Source organism: Nematolebias whitei, chromosome 21, assembly GCF_014905685.2.
Source record: "Nematolebias whitei isolate Nwh7 chromosome 21, NemWhi1, whole genome shotgun sequence".
NCBI classification, from domain to species: Eukaryota; Metazoa; Chordata; class Actinopteri; order Cyprinodontiformes; family Rivulidae; genus Nematolebias; species Nematolebias whitei.
The window spans coordinates 941,532-958,371 of record NC_056518.1 but is presented as its reverse complement, the minus strand read 5'-3'; the positions used below and the strand labels follow the sequence as shown (position 1 = coordinate 958,371).

Below are 16,840 nucleotides of genomic sequence, written 5' to 3'. Positions count from 1 at the left end.
ATGAAACATGTATGTTTATGAAACATGTATGTTTATGAAACATGTATGTTTATGAAACATGTATGTTCATGAAACCTGTATGTTTATGAAACATGACACTGAACACATCTGTGAGGGACTGCAGCCCCCCTCACTCGGGGCTCTGTAATTCCAGCCCAGTTAAATATAAATGTGATTATTAGATGTATGGTCTGTGTGTTATAAACGGTGTTCTGCGTGCACCTGTACTGCTCCAAACTGTAAAATAATAATGCAGAAGCTTCTTTGTTAAACTGCCCAAAGTGCAGTTTTTATTACTCTTGTCACACCTCCAACAATTAGGTTTTTTACAAATACAAAATGTGGAGACTAACAAGGTTAAGTCAGGTCCTCTGGATGGATTATTTTTCAATATGTTTCATATTTTATTCAAGACTTCTTCAGTGTGAGGAGCTGCAACAGTCTTCTAGGCAGCACCTTCTCATGGTGGATCAGTCAGTTTGGTGCTGACGCCAGAACTAACTATTCACATGATAAAGGAGGACCATCAGCCTAACAATCGATCGTTAGTGCTCTGGCTGCTTGCTATTCACAGGGGGCTGAGTGATGCTAGCAATAACAGCATTGTAAGAGGGGTCAGGGCACGAACCATGAATGATTCTAATGGTCCTGTTTTTGCATGTGATCAGCTGGTTCTGGTTGTCAGCAGCAAACTGGTTGATCCACTCTGAGAAGGTGCTATTTAAGAGACTGAGCTGAAAACAGCTCCTCAGACTGAGGAAGTCCTCAGGATGAGAGACGAAACGTTTCTACTTTTTGCTGTTTTGTTTTTTTGAATGTCCAGAGGACCAGATTGAACTTTTTTAGATTTTTCTACCTGGATTATTGAGCATGCATCAGGAGGTTCTTTATTGTCGTTCCACTATGTGGTTCATGTGGTGGAATGATATTGTGTACACAGAGTCCCAGTTACATCCAACAAAAAGTATAAATTGTAAAGTAAAACAGTAATAAGATCTAAGATATGAAGTAAGAAATACACTAAAACTATTTTAGCATATTTTTGGCAGGGTGCAGACTGATGAAGTCTTCCAGATGGAAGACGAAACGTTTCTCCCTTAAAGAAACTGGTCCAGATGAAATGATTTAATATTTTTGTTGTTAGCTACCTGGATGATGGAGCCTACAAACCTTTTCTACACTAAAACTGAAAATACTCTAAGCACTAGTAGTACAAAACAATACGCCGAACAACAGCAGCACAAACATGAGTCTGTGTGAGCAGATGAGCATGAATGAACACAGCAGAGTAAATCAGCAGCATGAGATCAGCAGCATGGATAATCAGCAGGACATATCAACAACCAAGTGGCATCACAGTGATTATTCTGGTTAGAGATTTTTTTCTTTTTTTTTCTTGCTACTCTACAGTGAAACCAGACGTGTTTTCCCTCTCTGCCCCCCCCCCCCCCCCCCCCACACACACACACACACACCCGCTTCCCTGCTGCGCTCTTTTGTCCTGTGAACCCTTAAAAAGCCTCTTTTTTTTTGCATACCTCTTAATTGGAAGGATCAGCTGGTCTCTCAACAAAATCGATGAACTTCTCCCGACAGGAGTCAGGGTAAGGAGGACACTCTGAACTCTGAAGGACAAATTGGGTTCATGATGACATCTAGATTCTACTGTTTGTGTTGGTGGAATCTGGTTGTCTACAAATTTGTGTGGAGGTGTTGAAGCTTGACAGTGCTCGGACTGAATGTGGAGCTGTGACAGGGATTTGGAGCAGCTGTTATCAGGACTGTGATCTCCCTGGCAGCACTCATGAATGGTGGAATAATCTGGAGATGCTGTGAGCTCGACTTTGGAGTAAAGGATCAATTCGGCTGTTTTGGAGTTTCCATCAGAGAATATGTACCAGCGAGACTTTAAAGGCAGAAACAACAATTCACGAGTTCTGCCTGACCCAAACTGTGTCCTTGATGCCGGACTTATCTCAACTCCTCCTGGAATGTTTAAGGAAAACAACAAAGATGCTTTGACTGTTTCCTCACCCCTCCCTCCCCCAAGGCCGTGGACATGTGACAGAACCTCAACTGAGCTGAAGATGAACGTCACCTCTTATCTGGACAATGGCTGAGGGGGGGCTCTGGACTATGCTACGACTTTCCCTTAAAAATTCAACATCTTCTCCACCTATATGTTCATGTATAACGTCTGTTTATGTTGCTTTGCTTGGGAGGTTTGTTTGATGCCTCAAATCGTGCCCTGTCTAGGACACGGAGTGAGAGATCTTTTTTTATACCGTCTCTCCTCATGTTTTCTTTCCTTTTCTCATCTAAGCAAAATATTATTCTGAATAAGAATAAGAGGCCACGCTGATTATTTTTAGCCGCAGCTTCGTGCACTCCGCCCATCTTCGGACGACTGTACGTACATATTCGCGTTATATCTCGGTGCAATGATAATAAAGTTTATTCTGATTCTGAGATTCATGAGTCTAACAGCCTCAGGGTAGAAGCTGTTCCTCAGTCTAGTGGTTCTACACTTAATGCTCCTTAACCTCCTTCCTGAGGGGAGTGGGGCAAAAAGTGTGTGTGCTGGGTGAGTGTGGTCCTTCATGATGCAGGTGGCCCTCTTCCTGCATCTGGAGGTGTAGATGTCTGTGATGGTGGGGAGGCTGACTCCAACATCTTCTGTGCAGCCTTCACCACTCTCTGCAAAGCTTTTCTTTCTGCAGCTGTGCAGCCTCCATGCCACACATTGATGCTGGAGCACAGGATGCTCTCCACTGCACACCTGTAGAAGGAGGTGAGGACTGAGCTTCCAGACCAGCTCGCCTCAGCCGTCTGAGGAAGTAGAGTCTCTGATGAGCTTTCTTCATCAGGCTGGTGGTGTTGTTGCTCCAGCTGAGGTTGTTGTTCAGGTGCACACCCAAGTACTTGTAGCTGGAGACCACTTCCACCGCAGATCCTCTTATGTTCAGGGGGTGGGGTAGGTGTGTTTGTTCCTTCTGAAGTCCACAATCATCTCCTTTGTCTTCTTCACGTTGATGTGAAGGTTGTTCTTCCTGTACCAGCTCTCCAGGTGTTCCACCTCCTGCCTGTAGCTGGACTCATCATTGTTTGTGATGCATCCCACCACCGCTGTATCGTCTGCAAATTTTACAATGTGACAGCCTGGATGGGTAGCTGCACAATCATATGTGAGCAGAGTAAACAGGAGGGGGCTCAACACACATCCCTGAGTGGAGCCAGTGCTGAGGGTTATGGTGGAGGAGGAGAAGTTGTGGATTCCCAGTTGCATATGGAGGGGCTTAAGGCTCCCACACACTCGTGTACTTCATTCCACAGAAGGCCACGCATACTGGATTAGACTCAACACGGACTTGAAGCGGACGCCCGCAAGCCACGTCCATGCAGAGATCAATAGAGATCTATATGATATGTCAGTGAGAGAATAGAAGGACTTTCAGAGACTAATTCATGGGATGAAATGAGTCAGACCCTGGGTAAGGACCAGGCTCTTTGTTGATCTAAATGGAAGTACCTCAAGACAAGAACCGATTGGTTAAGGCAAGAAAGAAGATGAGAGGAAAAGTGGGGATGGTGCAAATGCAGGTGTCCCACTTTATGCTGTCCTGACCTTTTATAAAATGCAAAGACAGAGACAAATGTGCTGTATTTGTTATTTTTAAGATGCTTAAGAATTTAAATAGCTAGCCAAAAGTTGTCGCACTTTATAAAGTAAATCAAATAAAAGAATAAATTCAATTATGATTAATAGTCTTCCATCAACATTTAATCCCTCTACATTGTGTACATGATATTTATGACTTCAATAGCAGTTCCAGTGGGGTGCAGTGACCTGCCTGCTCCAGCAATAACTCCACCTTCTCCATCATCCTGCTCCAGGAGAGTCATCTCCACCAGCACAAGCACTCGTATGACTCCATACACTCCGACCAGAACAAAGCAGGGAAGGACGAGGCAAAGGAGGGAAGGTGATGCTTTAACGAAGAGGCTGGAAGCCACTGCCCAGCAGAGAGAGCCCAGAAAGAAGATGAGGCTGCACGGTTTGCCTCTGTTCTGCCTGACATGCTCAGAGATTTACCTTCAGGAGTCCAGTCACAGGCTCGAGTCCATACACGTTTTCAATATGGAGCAAGAACATGTGCTTCAAACCTTGCACACCTTGGAGCCGCTGTCAGCTGTACATTTCATTTATGGAAAGTGTTCTACATAAAAATCAAATTACAAATGTAACGTTTTACATCAAATATTAGTGGGTTCGTATTTCATGAAGTTAAATGTGATTCATTTTTAAATAGTGTTACGATCAGTTTCCTCTTAAATGTGTAGTAATTGTGTATTGTCATGTTGCACATTGTAAGGAATGTAAATGTAAAAGTTTTCCCCATGGAAACATGTATATTTTCTTTGTTTTAAAAGCACAAACAAATTGATAGAAATCAAAATGTTCACTATAGTTAAAAAAAAAAAAGATGAAAAAACGTATTTAATTATGAATTTATTGAAAGTGAATCACATGAAGAGCCAAGAGAAGAACATTCCTGGTGGTGTTTGTTCTTAATGAAGAGTGCAGGTCATTTCCTGCCTCCATTCCCCAGGACCGTTTCAATCAGGATATGTTAGTAAATGTCTTACCTGAAGCACGTTGTCTTCCCCTCATTTTCTTCTTGGAGTACTGGAGGCTATACCAGTTGGCTTAATTTACATGTTAACGATCCAAGCTGCTAACTGCTCATCACATCTTTTACTCTTTCATAAATAACTTTTCACATTCTTCATCGTTGCTTCTTTGTAGACGTCCCGACTGAAGCTGCCTCGTGAACAAAGACGGAGCTAACAGTCGGAGCTGCCTCTAACTCCGACATGCTGCCCGTCGTGCTGCCAGGTGGCCAGTTAGCATTGAAGCTACACTGTTAGCTGGTGACTTGTCACTCCACATTGTGGCACAAACATACGTGCACACTAGAGGATGACACAGGAGTGGATTGTCACTCCTGTCCTGTCCTGGTCCCACAGAAAAAATCCTGTCCTGTCCCACTCCTGGTAACACGACTCCTGCTCCTGTTTTTCATTAAATTTTTAGGAAATACATTGAATTTGATTTGATCTTCTGCCCATTCCTTTTTAAATTGCTTTGTGTTGTGCAGTTTTATTTCAAAGATATGTCAACAGGAACAGTTCATCTGTGGTGAAATAGAGACATTTATTTCCTTAATCCAAACAAAAACCTTCACTAAATATCATAAAACAATAATCCATGGTCTGTAGTCCATATAATGTTTCTATGGAGGATCAGCTGCTGAGTCTGTTTCTGGCTCTTTTGAAGGTCAGTTCCAGTAAAAACAACAAATCTAAACCAGTCCATGGGTCACACCATGTCTACCTTAGATGAAAGAACCCAAACACAACAAGTTGCATTTTACTCATTTAAACCTTTAAACAGTGACCTCACTGTCATGTTTTAAATTGTTTAAACAAACAAAAAAATAACAATAATGTACCAAGCACAGAACTCGACAAATAAAATGTTTAAAGGCATTATTATACACTGGACGACGTCCTCCAGAAGTTCAGTCTGTGTGGTCGAGGTAACGAGCTCGTTTGGGTGAAGCATGATGTCGTGCATCTTCCCAGACTTCAGAGCATCATTTACAGACTGGACCATTGCAGGTCTGGTGTTCCACCTCATCTCTCCACAGCTGGACCAGTCCAGAGCCTTGTGGAATCTAAAAGTGACAGAAGACGTGCACGAGTCAAAATAGTGTCACAGTGACTACAAGTCACCTGCCAAGACTACCAAGTCATCTGTTGGTCTTTCTTCTGGAAAAAAATATTTGATCAAAAACACGAGATTTACAATTGAAACTAAGTCAAGAAAATGTGACATTTGCAAATATAAATTACAGAAGCTCATTATTTATTTCACTTATCATATTTTATAATTATTTAATGAGCCTCACAGGCAGAGATTACAAGATGTTCTGTATCTTACCTGCTCTGTTGAAGTGTGGGACAAGGGTCTTTGTGTCCAAAGCTGTTTAACAGCTTGCTTCCAGAGCTAACAGCTTCCTGTGTTGGGTAGAAAAATTAAATTAAAGACAAACAAAAAGCTTAGTGCTACTTCTTGTGCCATGCTTTATAAAACAGTTATTGAATAAAGGATTTACTTATGTAGGTAAACATAAATGTTTTAAAACCTGTTAAAATACACCAGCATGCAGGAAATAGCAGCTACTTTATTTAAAAAGTTATGGGGGAGGACCCACAGACCTCGCACCAATATGTCCCCCCTACAATAACTGTTATTATAATTTATATGTAACCAGACTTTCATATAAAAACTGGGATATTTTTACCAGAGAATGCGTGCACTTTAACCAGGAAGAGTTCGGTTGTTTTTTTTACATTACAAACAGCAACAATGACGATTTTAACCTAAAAACCCACATAACAAAGCAGAGCATCATTTTTAAATTAAAAGGGACAAGGTGGAGAAAAATGTGCTGTTTGAGTTTATTTACTGACGGTAAACAAAGCAGCTCCTCACAGCTGAGACTAAAGTTTAAAGCAGCACAGCACCAACACAACTCTCATGAAGTTCAGGTTATTTGACACTTTCCTGCTCGTTCTGTGACTTTAATAGACAGTTACTTCTTACCTTTCGTTACAAACTATTTTCAGTTACTCAGTATCGCTTCGCTCTATGCTCCTCCCCCTCTCGGTGAAAAGCTACAGCTCAAACACTGGACTCCTGGGAAATGTAGTCCTTTTGACTTGTGTTAAAGTGAAGGCTTACTGAAAGAAAACTACAAAATAGCTGCGCCCGTTTTTTTGTTTGTTTGTTTGTTTCATTTTCATTTTTGGTTATTGGTCAGTTCCCGCTCCTGGCTGCTCCCGTTAGCTTTCAGTCCTTCAGTCCGGTCACGTGAGTTATAATGAGGTTGACTCCGGTCCCGCCGGAATCTGGCCGGAATCACGTGACCGACGGTACTCCCGAAAAAATGTCATTCTCTAGTGTACACTTGTCTTTTACAAGTGTTAAAAAACCTTTCCCTCCCAATCTGAAAATATTATGATTGCTTGCGTTTTTCTTATTCTTGTGTTTTGGTCTTGGCTTGTTTCTTTCTGAATTTCATGATTCTTATGCTCTTGAATGCAACATGGCTGTTCCAACGCTAGTGAATGTACCACTCTCTGTGCCGTGCGTTGAAGATTTTTCTCTCCCAACATGGATGGAGCCTTGCTGTTTGAGCTTCTGTTTGTACTTGTGGTTGTCTACTGGTTACTCCATCCATCCATTATCTTCCGCTTATTCCAAAGTCAGGTCTCAGAGGCAGCAGCTTGAGCAGGAAGGCCCAGACATCTCTGTCCACAGCACCTCTTCCAGCTCTTCTGGGAGGATTCCAAAGCGTTCCCAGGCCAACCAAGAGACATAGTCTCTCCAGTGTGTCCTGAGTCTTCTCTGGGGTCTCCTCCCAGTCAGACATGCCCAAACCACCTCAACTGGCTCCTGTCAATGTGGAAGAGCAGTGGTTCTACTCTGAGTCTCTCCTGGATAACTGAACTTCTCACCCTATCTCTAAGGAAGAGTCCAGCTACCCTGTGGAGGAAACTCATTTCAACCTCCTGCATTCGTGATCTCATTCTTTCGGTCACTACCCAGAGCTATACTATACTTGGACTCCTCCACTTGAGACAGAATCTCACCCTCGACCTGAAGAGCAATCCACCATTTTCCAGTTGAGGACCATGGCCTCAGATTTGGAGGTGCTGATTCGTATCCCAGCCGCTTCACACTCGGCTGCAAAATGCTCCAGTGTGTGCTGAAGATCACGGCACGATGACGCCAGCAGGACCACATCATCTGCAAAGAATCCTGAGGCCACCTAACCAGAATCCCTCCACCAGCTGGCTGCACCGAGAAATTCTGTCCATAAAAGTTATGAACAGAATCAGTGACAACGGGCAGCCCTGGAGGAGTCCAACTCCCACCCTGAAGGGGTCCGACTTACTACCGGCAATGTGAACCAAACTCTCGCACCATTTGTCTAGGGACTGAACAGCCTGTAACAAAGGGTCTCCAATCCCATACTCTCGGAGCACCCCGCACAGTGTACCTCGAGGAACATGATCGTATACCTTCTCCAAGTCCATAAAACGCATGCAGACTGGATGGGAAAACTCCCATGACCTCGAGGACCCTAGTGAGGGTAAAGAGCTGATCCAGTGTTCCACGGCCAGGACGGAACCCACATTGTTCCTCCTGGATCTGAGGTTCGACCAACGATCAGACTTGTTTCTCCAGTACCCCTGAATAGACCTTACTAGGGAGGCTAAGGAGAGTGATGCCCTTATAAATGATGCACACCCTCCGGTCTCCCTTTTCTGCCACTGGACTGGCAGACGTTACTGGTTACTGCTGTGTGTAAATACCAGGAGAAACACCAGCAAATAAATCACCCTCATGTTTTTTTAATGAGAAGACAACTTCATGTCTTGCTGCTGTAAACCAGTTAATTTCCTGGAGAACACCAAACCTCTCCTTTAGCTATGTTTACATGGACATAAGTAATCGGATTAAATGGCCAGTCATATTATTCCTTGTTGATTCAGCTCGATCTGAAATAATTTGTAATCTGGATGAGATGGGTGGTTTATGCCGATTCATAATCCAAACAGTGCACATGTAAACACTTCATCTGTTCATTTTTTTCCGATCGTGGAAAACGGACCTGACTGCGCATGTGCAACCTATGTCATTTCTGCCTGGCTAATGCTAATAATATTAGCATGTCGGGGAAACAACTGGTCGGTGAGCGATACAACATTTCTACTAGGGGTGTAACAGTACGCTAAAATCACATTTCAGTTCGGTTCAATTTCAAGGAGGGCTCGGTTTAGTTAATTTTCGGAAGAGTTGAGATGAGCATTGATTTATCTGATAAAAGTTGTTTAAATGCTGCTGTTATCGCTCTTTGCACCAAGTTGCTAAAAGAGAAGTTCACGTTCGGATGATGTTGTTTCAAGTTGTAACAAGTTGGACGTGTTGCTGCTGCAGATCCAGTCTCAGTGAAACAACGTCGACACACAGCTTTGGATTTGTTCTTGTCTTTTAACAAGAAACATAATGTTTCCAACAGGAGACCACGATGAGATGGCTTGTTCGTTGCCTGCTAGGCTGCTAATGCTATGCGTGCTTCAAAATAATAGCACCGTGCTGAAACACGCTTAGGAACTTTAGTTCCGCGGTGCATAATCTCTCATTAATAAAATTTAATGCGTGAAAAAATAACTGAAACAGTATGCACGTGGACCGAACCGAACAGTACGTACCGAATGGTTCAATACACCCACGTGCACTGTTACACCCCTGATTTCTAATAGAAACTTTGCAGGAGCTCCACATGATGCGTATCACCTGCAGCTCAGTCAGGGAGTGCAGCAACGTCTCCACCATCTCTAAAACCTGACGGGTACATTTTTGTTGCTCAGGTTTGTTTACGTTCATCCTGGTGTAGTGAGATAGGTCGGTTAGCTTCGTTAGCTTCAGAGCTCCACTACATGTTATAATATCTGGACTAGTTCAAGTACCTGATATTATACTTAATTTAAACGGGTTCTCTCTTTTTCGAGCTACTTGACAGATATGTGACAGAGATCAGTGACGTGAGACGTTAATTTTCTTTGACCCATCGAAAATGAATGCGGTCATTTATTAACAGAATCAAAGTTTAACATCAAACATTGTACACGTGATTATTCTGATTGTACGCAATAACACAGCTTAACTAATTACAACAGACATTTCTGAAAATATCTGGATGATTTACTGGCAAGATAGAAGAGTTTTAAAGATGGGAAATGAAGTTTAAATGGAGAGGGAAAGATGGATGAGGGAATATGTGTCTGTATAAGAACGGCACTCTCCATTCGATCCCAGCTTCACCTCGGTACACTTAGGTAGTGGAAATCGACTCTTTACCTGTAGAAGAGGTCTCCACTGGTACGGAGTTCCATTTAACGCCACCTTTCCAGCGTCTCCGTAGGAACAGCTGTGAATCGTCCGAAGTAGTGACGGTACTTCGTTCAACACACGTTCACCTCCCAGGTGGGCTCACATGAGTTGTGAGTCCGTCAGAGGTTCCACTCAGATGTGGAAGATTCCATAATTCCCACGAGACTCGGAAGAACTTCGGATCATGTCTGGAACTTCCTGTTCTCTCCAGCAACTTTTTGTTCGGTTCTGCCCTCCGAACTGAACTGCTCTCCCACCGCACTGGTTGGAACTAGGAAGTGTCGACATTTAAAGAGTTCTGTTTCCGGTTCATTTAGGAAGTCCTGATTGGCTGAAAGAGCCAATCAGGGGTGTGTTTTTAGTGACGTAAGAGGTCACTAGAAGTCAGAAAAACAGAAAAATGTTTTGGAACAGACAAAATGTTTTTGAAACAGACAAGAGAAATGTTTAGGTGAGTTGGGAGGAAACAGGTGCCAGCTTCTCTATTTACGTCTGAGAGGATTTAAAAACATGACAGTTCGTTCCAACAAACTTGTTTGTGTTTGTCTCCGACTTTTGACCGACTTACAACCTGCTCATTTCAGACAGAAGATCAAGAAAATGAATAATTACTCTGTAACAGACATTAACTAGATTTCTACTTTGAATGAGGATTAAAAATCATTAATACTGTTTCACAGTTGATTTAAAATAAGTAGTTCACTTCAACATTTAAAAATAATTTGAATTAAACACACTTTTGATTATCAAGACATTTGTAAAATAGTAATGATAATAGAAAAAGAGAGTGTTCTTTCAATTGATCAGTGCAGGACACTTAGAAAGTCTCTGGATGAACTTAATTTTGTGTTTCTGGACTCAAATCAATGAAGTAACAGTTCTTGTCCCAGGAAGGCCCTCAGGGCCAGATTTGACCTGAGGCTTAGTTCACTACACCGGAAGTAGAACTTCTTCTTCTGTGGTTTATTTAAGTAGAGTTTACCACTCTGCACATGTCAGTACTTCTGTTCAGAACAAAGCCCGCTGCATGTAAACACTCGTCATGAACAGATTGCGCCCATGTAAACAATACATCTGAATTATTTAATCTGAAAACATTTCAATCCCATCAAAGAATTGTACGCATGTAAACATAGGTAGTGTAGCAGCTACCAAGTTATTTTCACACATCAGGAATTTACATCCATGTCACCAGATTGTCTCCACTGTGAGTCAACAAAACAAAGTGACAATTGATATCTGCGTATGCATCTAGCTTGTTCACAGTGGGAGCTGCAGCAGCGGGGGGGGGGGGGGGGGGGGGGCTGGGTTTGTATTCAGTGAGGGAGAGGAGGAGCGGTCACGTGAATATGCAGACGGGAGAAAAACTGGCTGATTTTCAAGTATAATTATAACTATCTAGAGTATACTATAGGCACTATAGTACTATATCGTTTTATATCGATATAGTCTCATTTTATATCGCGTATGAAATTATCTTGATATTTTAAAAATATTGAGATATCAGCCAGCCCTACTTTGAAGTGAACAGAGACACAGGATTTGTGTGTCGACAAAGAGCTGATCCAACCTCTAATGAAGCAGGTTCTGCTCCGTCGTCACACCACATAAAATATATCGTTCTTGTTTTTGCCATTTTTCATCTTGTTGAGGTTAGAGTTTGTATCATCATGTAAGTTGTAACACCTGCTGTATTTTCTTGGCTGCATCACAGCCCCACATACAGGCCTGGCATGGCTACTACTGACTTTGGGTCTTCTTTATTTTCATTTCCATGTGTTTAGCTCTGTCCAAATGTGATCAGATCACAGTGTAGTTGTTACGAACCAGACTTCATGCGCGTTTACACTTTTCTTTTAGGAGACAAAGCCGCTGCTGTAAATGTGACAAGGATCAACCTTCATGCATGATGCTCTCCATACAGGTGAACTGGGGTGAGATGGTGGGTTTAGTGCGGGAGCCTCGTAACCCATATGATCGTAACGCAGTGAAAGTCACAAACGTGTATGGGAACCAGGTCGGACACATCAAGAAGGAGCTGGCTGCAGCTATGGCCCATGTGATGGACAACAACCTGGCCAAAGTGGAGGGGTGAGTTCTGATTGGCTGTCCGATGTGCACAGAAAAAGACAAAAGTCACCTTCTAATCAATCAACCTTTATTTAGACAGGTAAATCCCATCGAGCCTCGAGGACTCATTTACAAGAGAGACCTGATTGTGAAATGAAATCCTAATAACCACGACTCCATCTCCTTGTTAGGGTGGTACACTCTGCGACGAAAAACTCCTTTACCATGCCCGTCATGCTGTCATTCTGGGGGACAGAAGGGAACAAAGACGCTGTGATGAGGTACATGGCAAGCCGAGGGTATAAACTGGATGCAGGTGGAAGCAGGTCAACAGGTGCACCTTCAGGTTTCTATTCTTTCTGTTTCTTAACTTTAACATCTCTCTTGACTTCAACTTCATTTCATTTACACGTGTTTGTTTCCAGGTAGCCAGAAATCATCCGGCAGCTCAGGTGCTCGTGCCTTTTCAGCCAAGAAAGGTGTGACCGTCCCACTGACTGCAGACGAGGTGGAGAACAATATTCAGCCTTTTAACGCTCATTTAGAGTGAACTGAAGCTAAATGTTTAGATTCTGTTCATTTCTGTTCATTTTGTTCTAGAGCTGCTCCGCTCCAGGTGGCTGCATGTTGGAGCAGCTCTGTTTCATTCTGAGATTTTGCTTTTGGAAACTTTAATTCCTGTTTTTCTGGATGTAAATCACATTTATTTGGATGATTGTTTCCTCTGGTATCAGATGCTGTGCAGCTGGAAGGATTTTTACTGAAACTGTTTTAGTTTTGGACATTTGTTATGATGCGCAACCATGGCAACAATGCAGTTTTCTACAACCAGCAGCTGATTAACATCTCAAAAGCTCAAATAATATCTCAACACAGAACCAAATCTCAAATGAGTTGAAAAGGATGTTCTGTGGACGCATTCTCATCTACCTGCCGGCTGTGCTCGAGTGCCTGACCACTGAGATCCTGGAACTAGCAGGAAACACAGCTCGTGACAGCAGAAGGACAGGATCCTCCCTGTGCACCTACAGTTGGCTGTCCACAGCGACGAGGAGCTCGGCAGACTGCTGGGAGGAGTGGCCATCACTCTGGGAGGAGTTCTGCCCAGCATTCAGGTGCTCCTACAGCCCGGGGGAACTGAGAGGCCAGCAGAGTCTGGGTGGACGGATTGGACGGCATCTGCAGCCAGTTTCTTAGGATCCACTGTGAGATGGACCTTTACAAGAGATCCTTCCTGTCTACAGCATCAGCATCTATAACATCTTTTAATGAAATGAGGATAACGTGTTACAACAACAAATAATTTCCCTTTGGGATTAATAAAGTATTTTTGAATTGAATTGAATTAGTTCTAGAATTGCGCCGCTCAAGGTGGCTGCATGTTGGAGCAGCTCTGTTACTTTCATTCAATTCAATTCAAAAATACTTTATTAATCCCAGAGGGAAATTATTTGTTGTTGTAACTCGTTATCCTCATTTCATTAAGAGATGTTATAGATGCTGATGCTGTAGACAGGAAGGATCTCTTGTAAAGGTCCATCCCACAGTGGATCCTAAGAAACTGGCTGCAGATGCTGTCCGATCCGTCCACCCAGACTCAGCTGGCCTCTCAGTTCCCCCGGGCTGTAGGACCGCCTGAATGCTGGGCAGAACTCCTCCCAGAGCGATGGCCACTCCTCCCAGCAGACTGCCGAGCTCCTCGTCGGTGCGAACATCCAACTGTAGGTGCTGAGGGACTATCCGTGTTTCCTGCTAGTTCCAGGATCTCAGTGGTCAGGCACTCGAGCACAGCTGGCAGGTAGATGAGAATGCGTCCACAGAACATCCTTTTCAACTCATTTGAGATTCAGAGCTGTAGTTGAGATATTATTTGAGCTTTTGAGATGTTAATCAGCTGCTGTTGGTTGTAGAAAACTGCCTTGTTGCCATGTATGCTGTTTAAAACATAAAGCCTGCTACACCCCGGACAACCAAAAACATTTGACAGATATGTCGTCAGTTAGCATGTACGCTAACTTCAGTTAGCTTAGCATAACAGTAAGAGCTAAATGATTATTGAGCATGCATCAGGATACTAGTTGCCATGGTTACGCATCATAACAAATGTCCAAAACTAAAAAAAGTTACAGTAAAAATCCTTCCAGCTGCACAGCATCTGACACCAGAGGAAACAATCATCAAAAAAATGAGATTTACATCCAGAAAAAGAGGAATTAAAGTTTCCAAAAGAAAAATCTCATAATGAAAGTAACAGAGCTGCTCCAACATGCAGCCACCTGGAGCGGAGCAATTCTAGAAATTTTCATTCTCATTCTGAGATGTTACTTTTGAAAATTTTAATTCCTCTTTTTTCTGGATATAAATCACTTTTTTTGGATGATTATTTCCTCTGGTGTCAGATGCTGTGCAGCTGGAAGGATTTTTACAGAAATATCTTTACTTTCGGACATTTGTTATAATGCGTAACCATAACAACAAAGTTGTTTTTTACAACCGGGAGCAGCTGATTAACATCTCCAAAGCTCAAATAATATCTCAACTACAAACTCAAATCCCAAATGAGTTGAAAAGGAGGTATCGTGGATGCAGAGCAGGAGCAAAGAAGAGGGAGAAAGAGAGAAGAATGAAGTTTAAACCATCTCTTCCATCGATCATGATGGGCAATGTGAGATCGCTGGGAAACAAGTTGGATGACCTTCAAGCCCTAACAAGGACCCATCCAGAGTATCGGGAATGCAGTGTGATGTGTTTCACTGAGACATGGCTGCAGGATCATATCCCCGACTCCAGCATGTCTCTGCCAGCAGATAGAGATTTAAAGAGGAGTGGCAAAAGGAAAGGAGGTGGGTTGGCAGTGCTTGTGAACAACAGATGGTGTAATCCTGGACATGTTACTGTGAAGTATCGTCTCTGCAGTCCAGATATTGAACTGTTAGCCCTAAGTTGTCGTCCATATTATTTGCCAAGAGAGTTCACCAGTGTTATTTTGGCAACAGTTTACATTCAACCCAATGCTGTTGCCGAGACTGCGTGTGATGTCATCAGCTCCGAGGTTGCTAAGCTACAGACACAACACCCTAGTGCGTTTGTTGCATTATCTGGGGATTTTAATCATGCCTCTCTCTCTGCTACACTTCCGACATTCCAACAGTTTGTCAGCTGCTCTACCAGAGAAAACAAAACGCTGGACTTGTTTTATGCAAATGTCAAGGATTCATACATCGCTAAAGCAAGACCCCCTCTTGGCAAATCAAATCACAATCTTGTGTTTCTCTGCTCAAAATATAAACCCCTTGTTCAGAGGCAACCTGCAATAAAGAGAAAAGTGAGAAAATGGTCAACGGAAGCTGAAGAAGCCCTGCGGGGTTGTTTTGATGCTACAGACTGGGATGCACTGTGCCAGCCACATGGAGAGGACATCAGTGCCATGACTGAGTGTGTGACAGACTATATAAACTTCTGTGTAAACAACACCATCCCAACCAGAACAGTGAGATGCTTCCCCAGTAACAAACCCTGGATCACCACTGACCTGAAGGAACTGCTAAACCAGAAAAAAAGAGCCTTCAGGGAGGGAGACAGGGAATTATTGAGGAGCACACAGAAGCAACTAAAAGTCAAGATAAGAAACAGCAAGGAGGTGTACAAGAAGAAGCTGGAGAGACAGCTCCAACAGAACAATATCAAGAGAGGTGTGGTCAGGGATGAAACAGATCACAGGCTTCAAGCAGAAGGAGGATCAGAAGGATGGAAGCCTGGACAGAGCCAATGAACTGAACACATTCTTCAACAGGTTCAGTTCAGGAACAAGCTCAGCATCGTCCTCTCTTGCCCACAGCCAAACATACATACCACCCTCCTGATGCATGCTCAATAATCCAGGTAGAAAAATCCAAAAAAGTTCAATCTGGTCCTCTGGACATTCAAAAAAACAAAAAACAAAACAAAGCAAAAAAATGTAGAAACGTTTCGTCTCTCATCCGAGAGACTTCCTCATTCTGAGGAGCTGTTTTCAGCTCAGTCTCTTAAATAGCACCTTCACAGAGTGGATCAACCAGTTTGCTGCTGACAACCAAAACCAGCTGATCACATGCTCAAGAAGGACCATCAGCCTAACAATGGATCATTAGCACCTGATGGCTGCTTACTGTTCACAGAGGGCTGAGTGATACTAGCAATCACAGCATTGTAAGAGGGGGACAGTTGAACCCGGAGGCTCCGCCCCTGTTTAATGATGGACGGTTTCTTTTCACAAAGATGGCCTCCTTTACTCCTCTCTCAAACCATCGTTCCTCTCTGTCCAGGATGTGAACATCTTCATCCCTGAAAGAGTGACCGCTGTCCTGGAGATGAGTGTAGACCGCAGAGTCCTGGCCTGATGATGTTGATCTTCTGTGCTGGGCCATCCTTTTGGCCAGTGGCTGCTTAGTTTCCCCGATGTCAGACTGATCACAGCCCTCCTGACACTGAACAGCATACACAACATTACTCTGTTTGTGCCGGGGGACTGGATCTTTGGGATGAACCAGTCTTTAATGTATTTTGGGTTTAAAAGCCACTGGGACGTTATGTTTAGAAAATAAACGTCTCAGTTTCTCTGATACTCCCTCAACATATGGAATGACCACTGGTCTGGGTCTGGGTTCCTCCTTTTCACCTGTTGGCTGACTGGAGTCCTGTTTGGGTTTCTTCTCTGCTTTCAGGAAGGCCCAGTTAGGATATCCACATTGCTCTAGAGCCTGT

At 43.2% G+C, this 16,840-nt stretch overlaps 1 protein-coding gene across 1 annotated transcript in view; it reads left to right on the top strand.

The window, feature by feature from the left end:
- Positions 1–16,840, top strand: part of hltf (helicase-like transcription factor) — a 40,994-nt gene that overhangs the window by 1,179 nt on the left and 22,975 nt on the right. Inside the window, exons 2-4 of the mRNA XM_037695585.1 lie at positions 11,952–12,118; positions 12,289–12,431; positions 12,523–12,605. Of these exons, the coding sequence (XP_037551513.1) occupies positions 11,952–12,118; positions 12,289–12,431; positions 12,523–12,605 (393 nt within the window). The remainder of the gene's footprint in view (positions 1–11,951; positions 12,119–12,288; positions 12,432–12,522; positions 12,606–16,840) is intronic.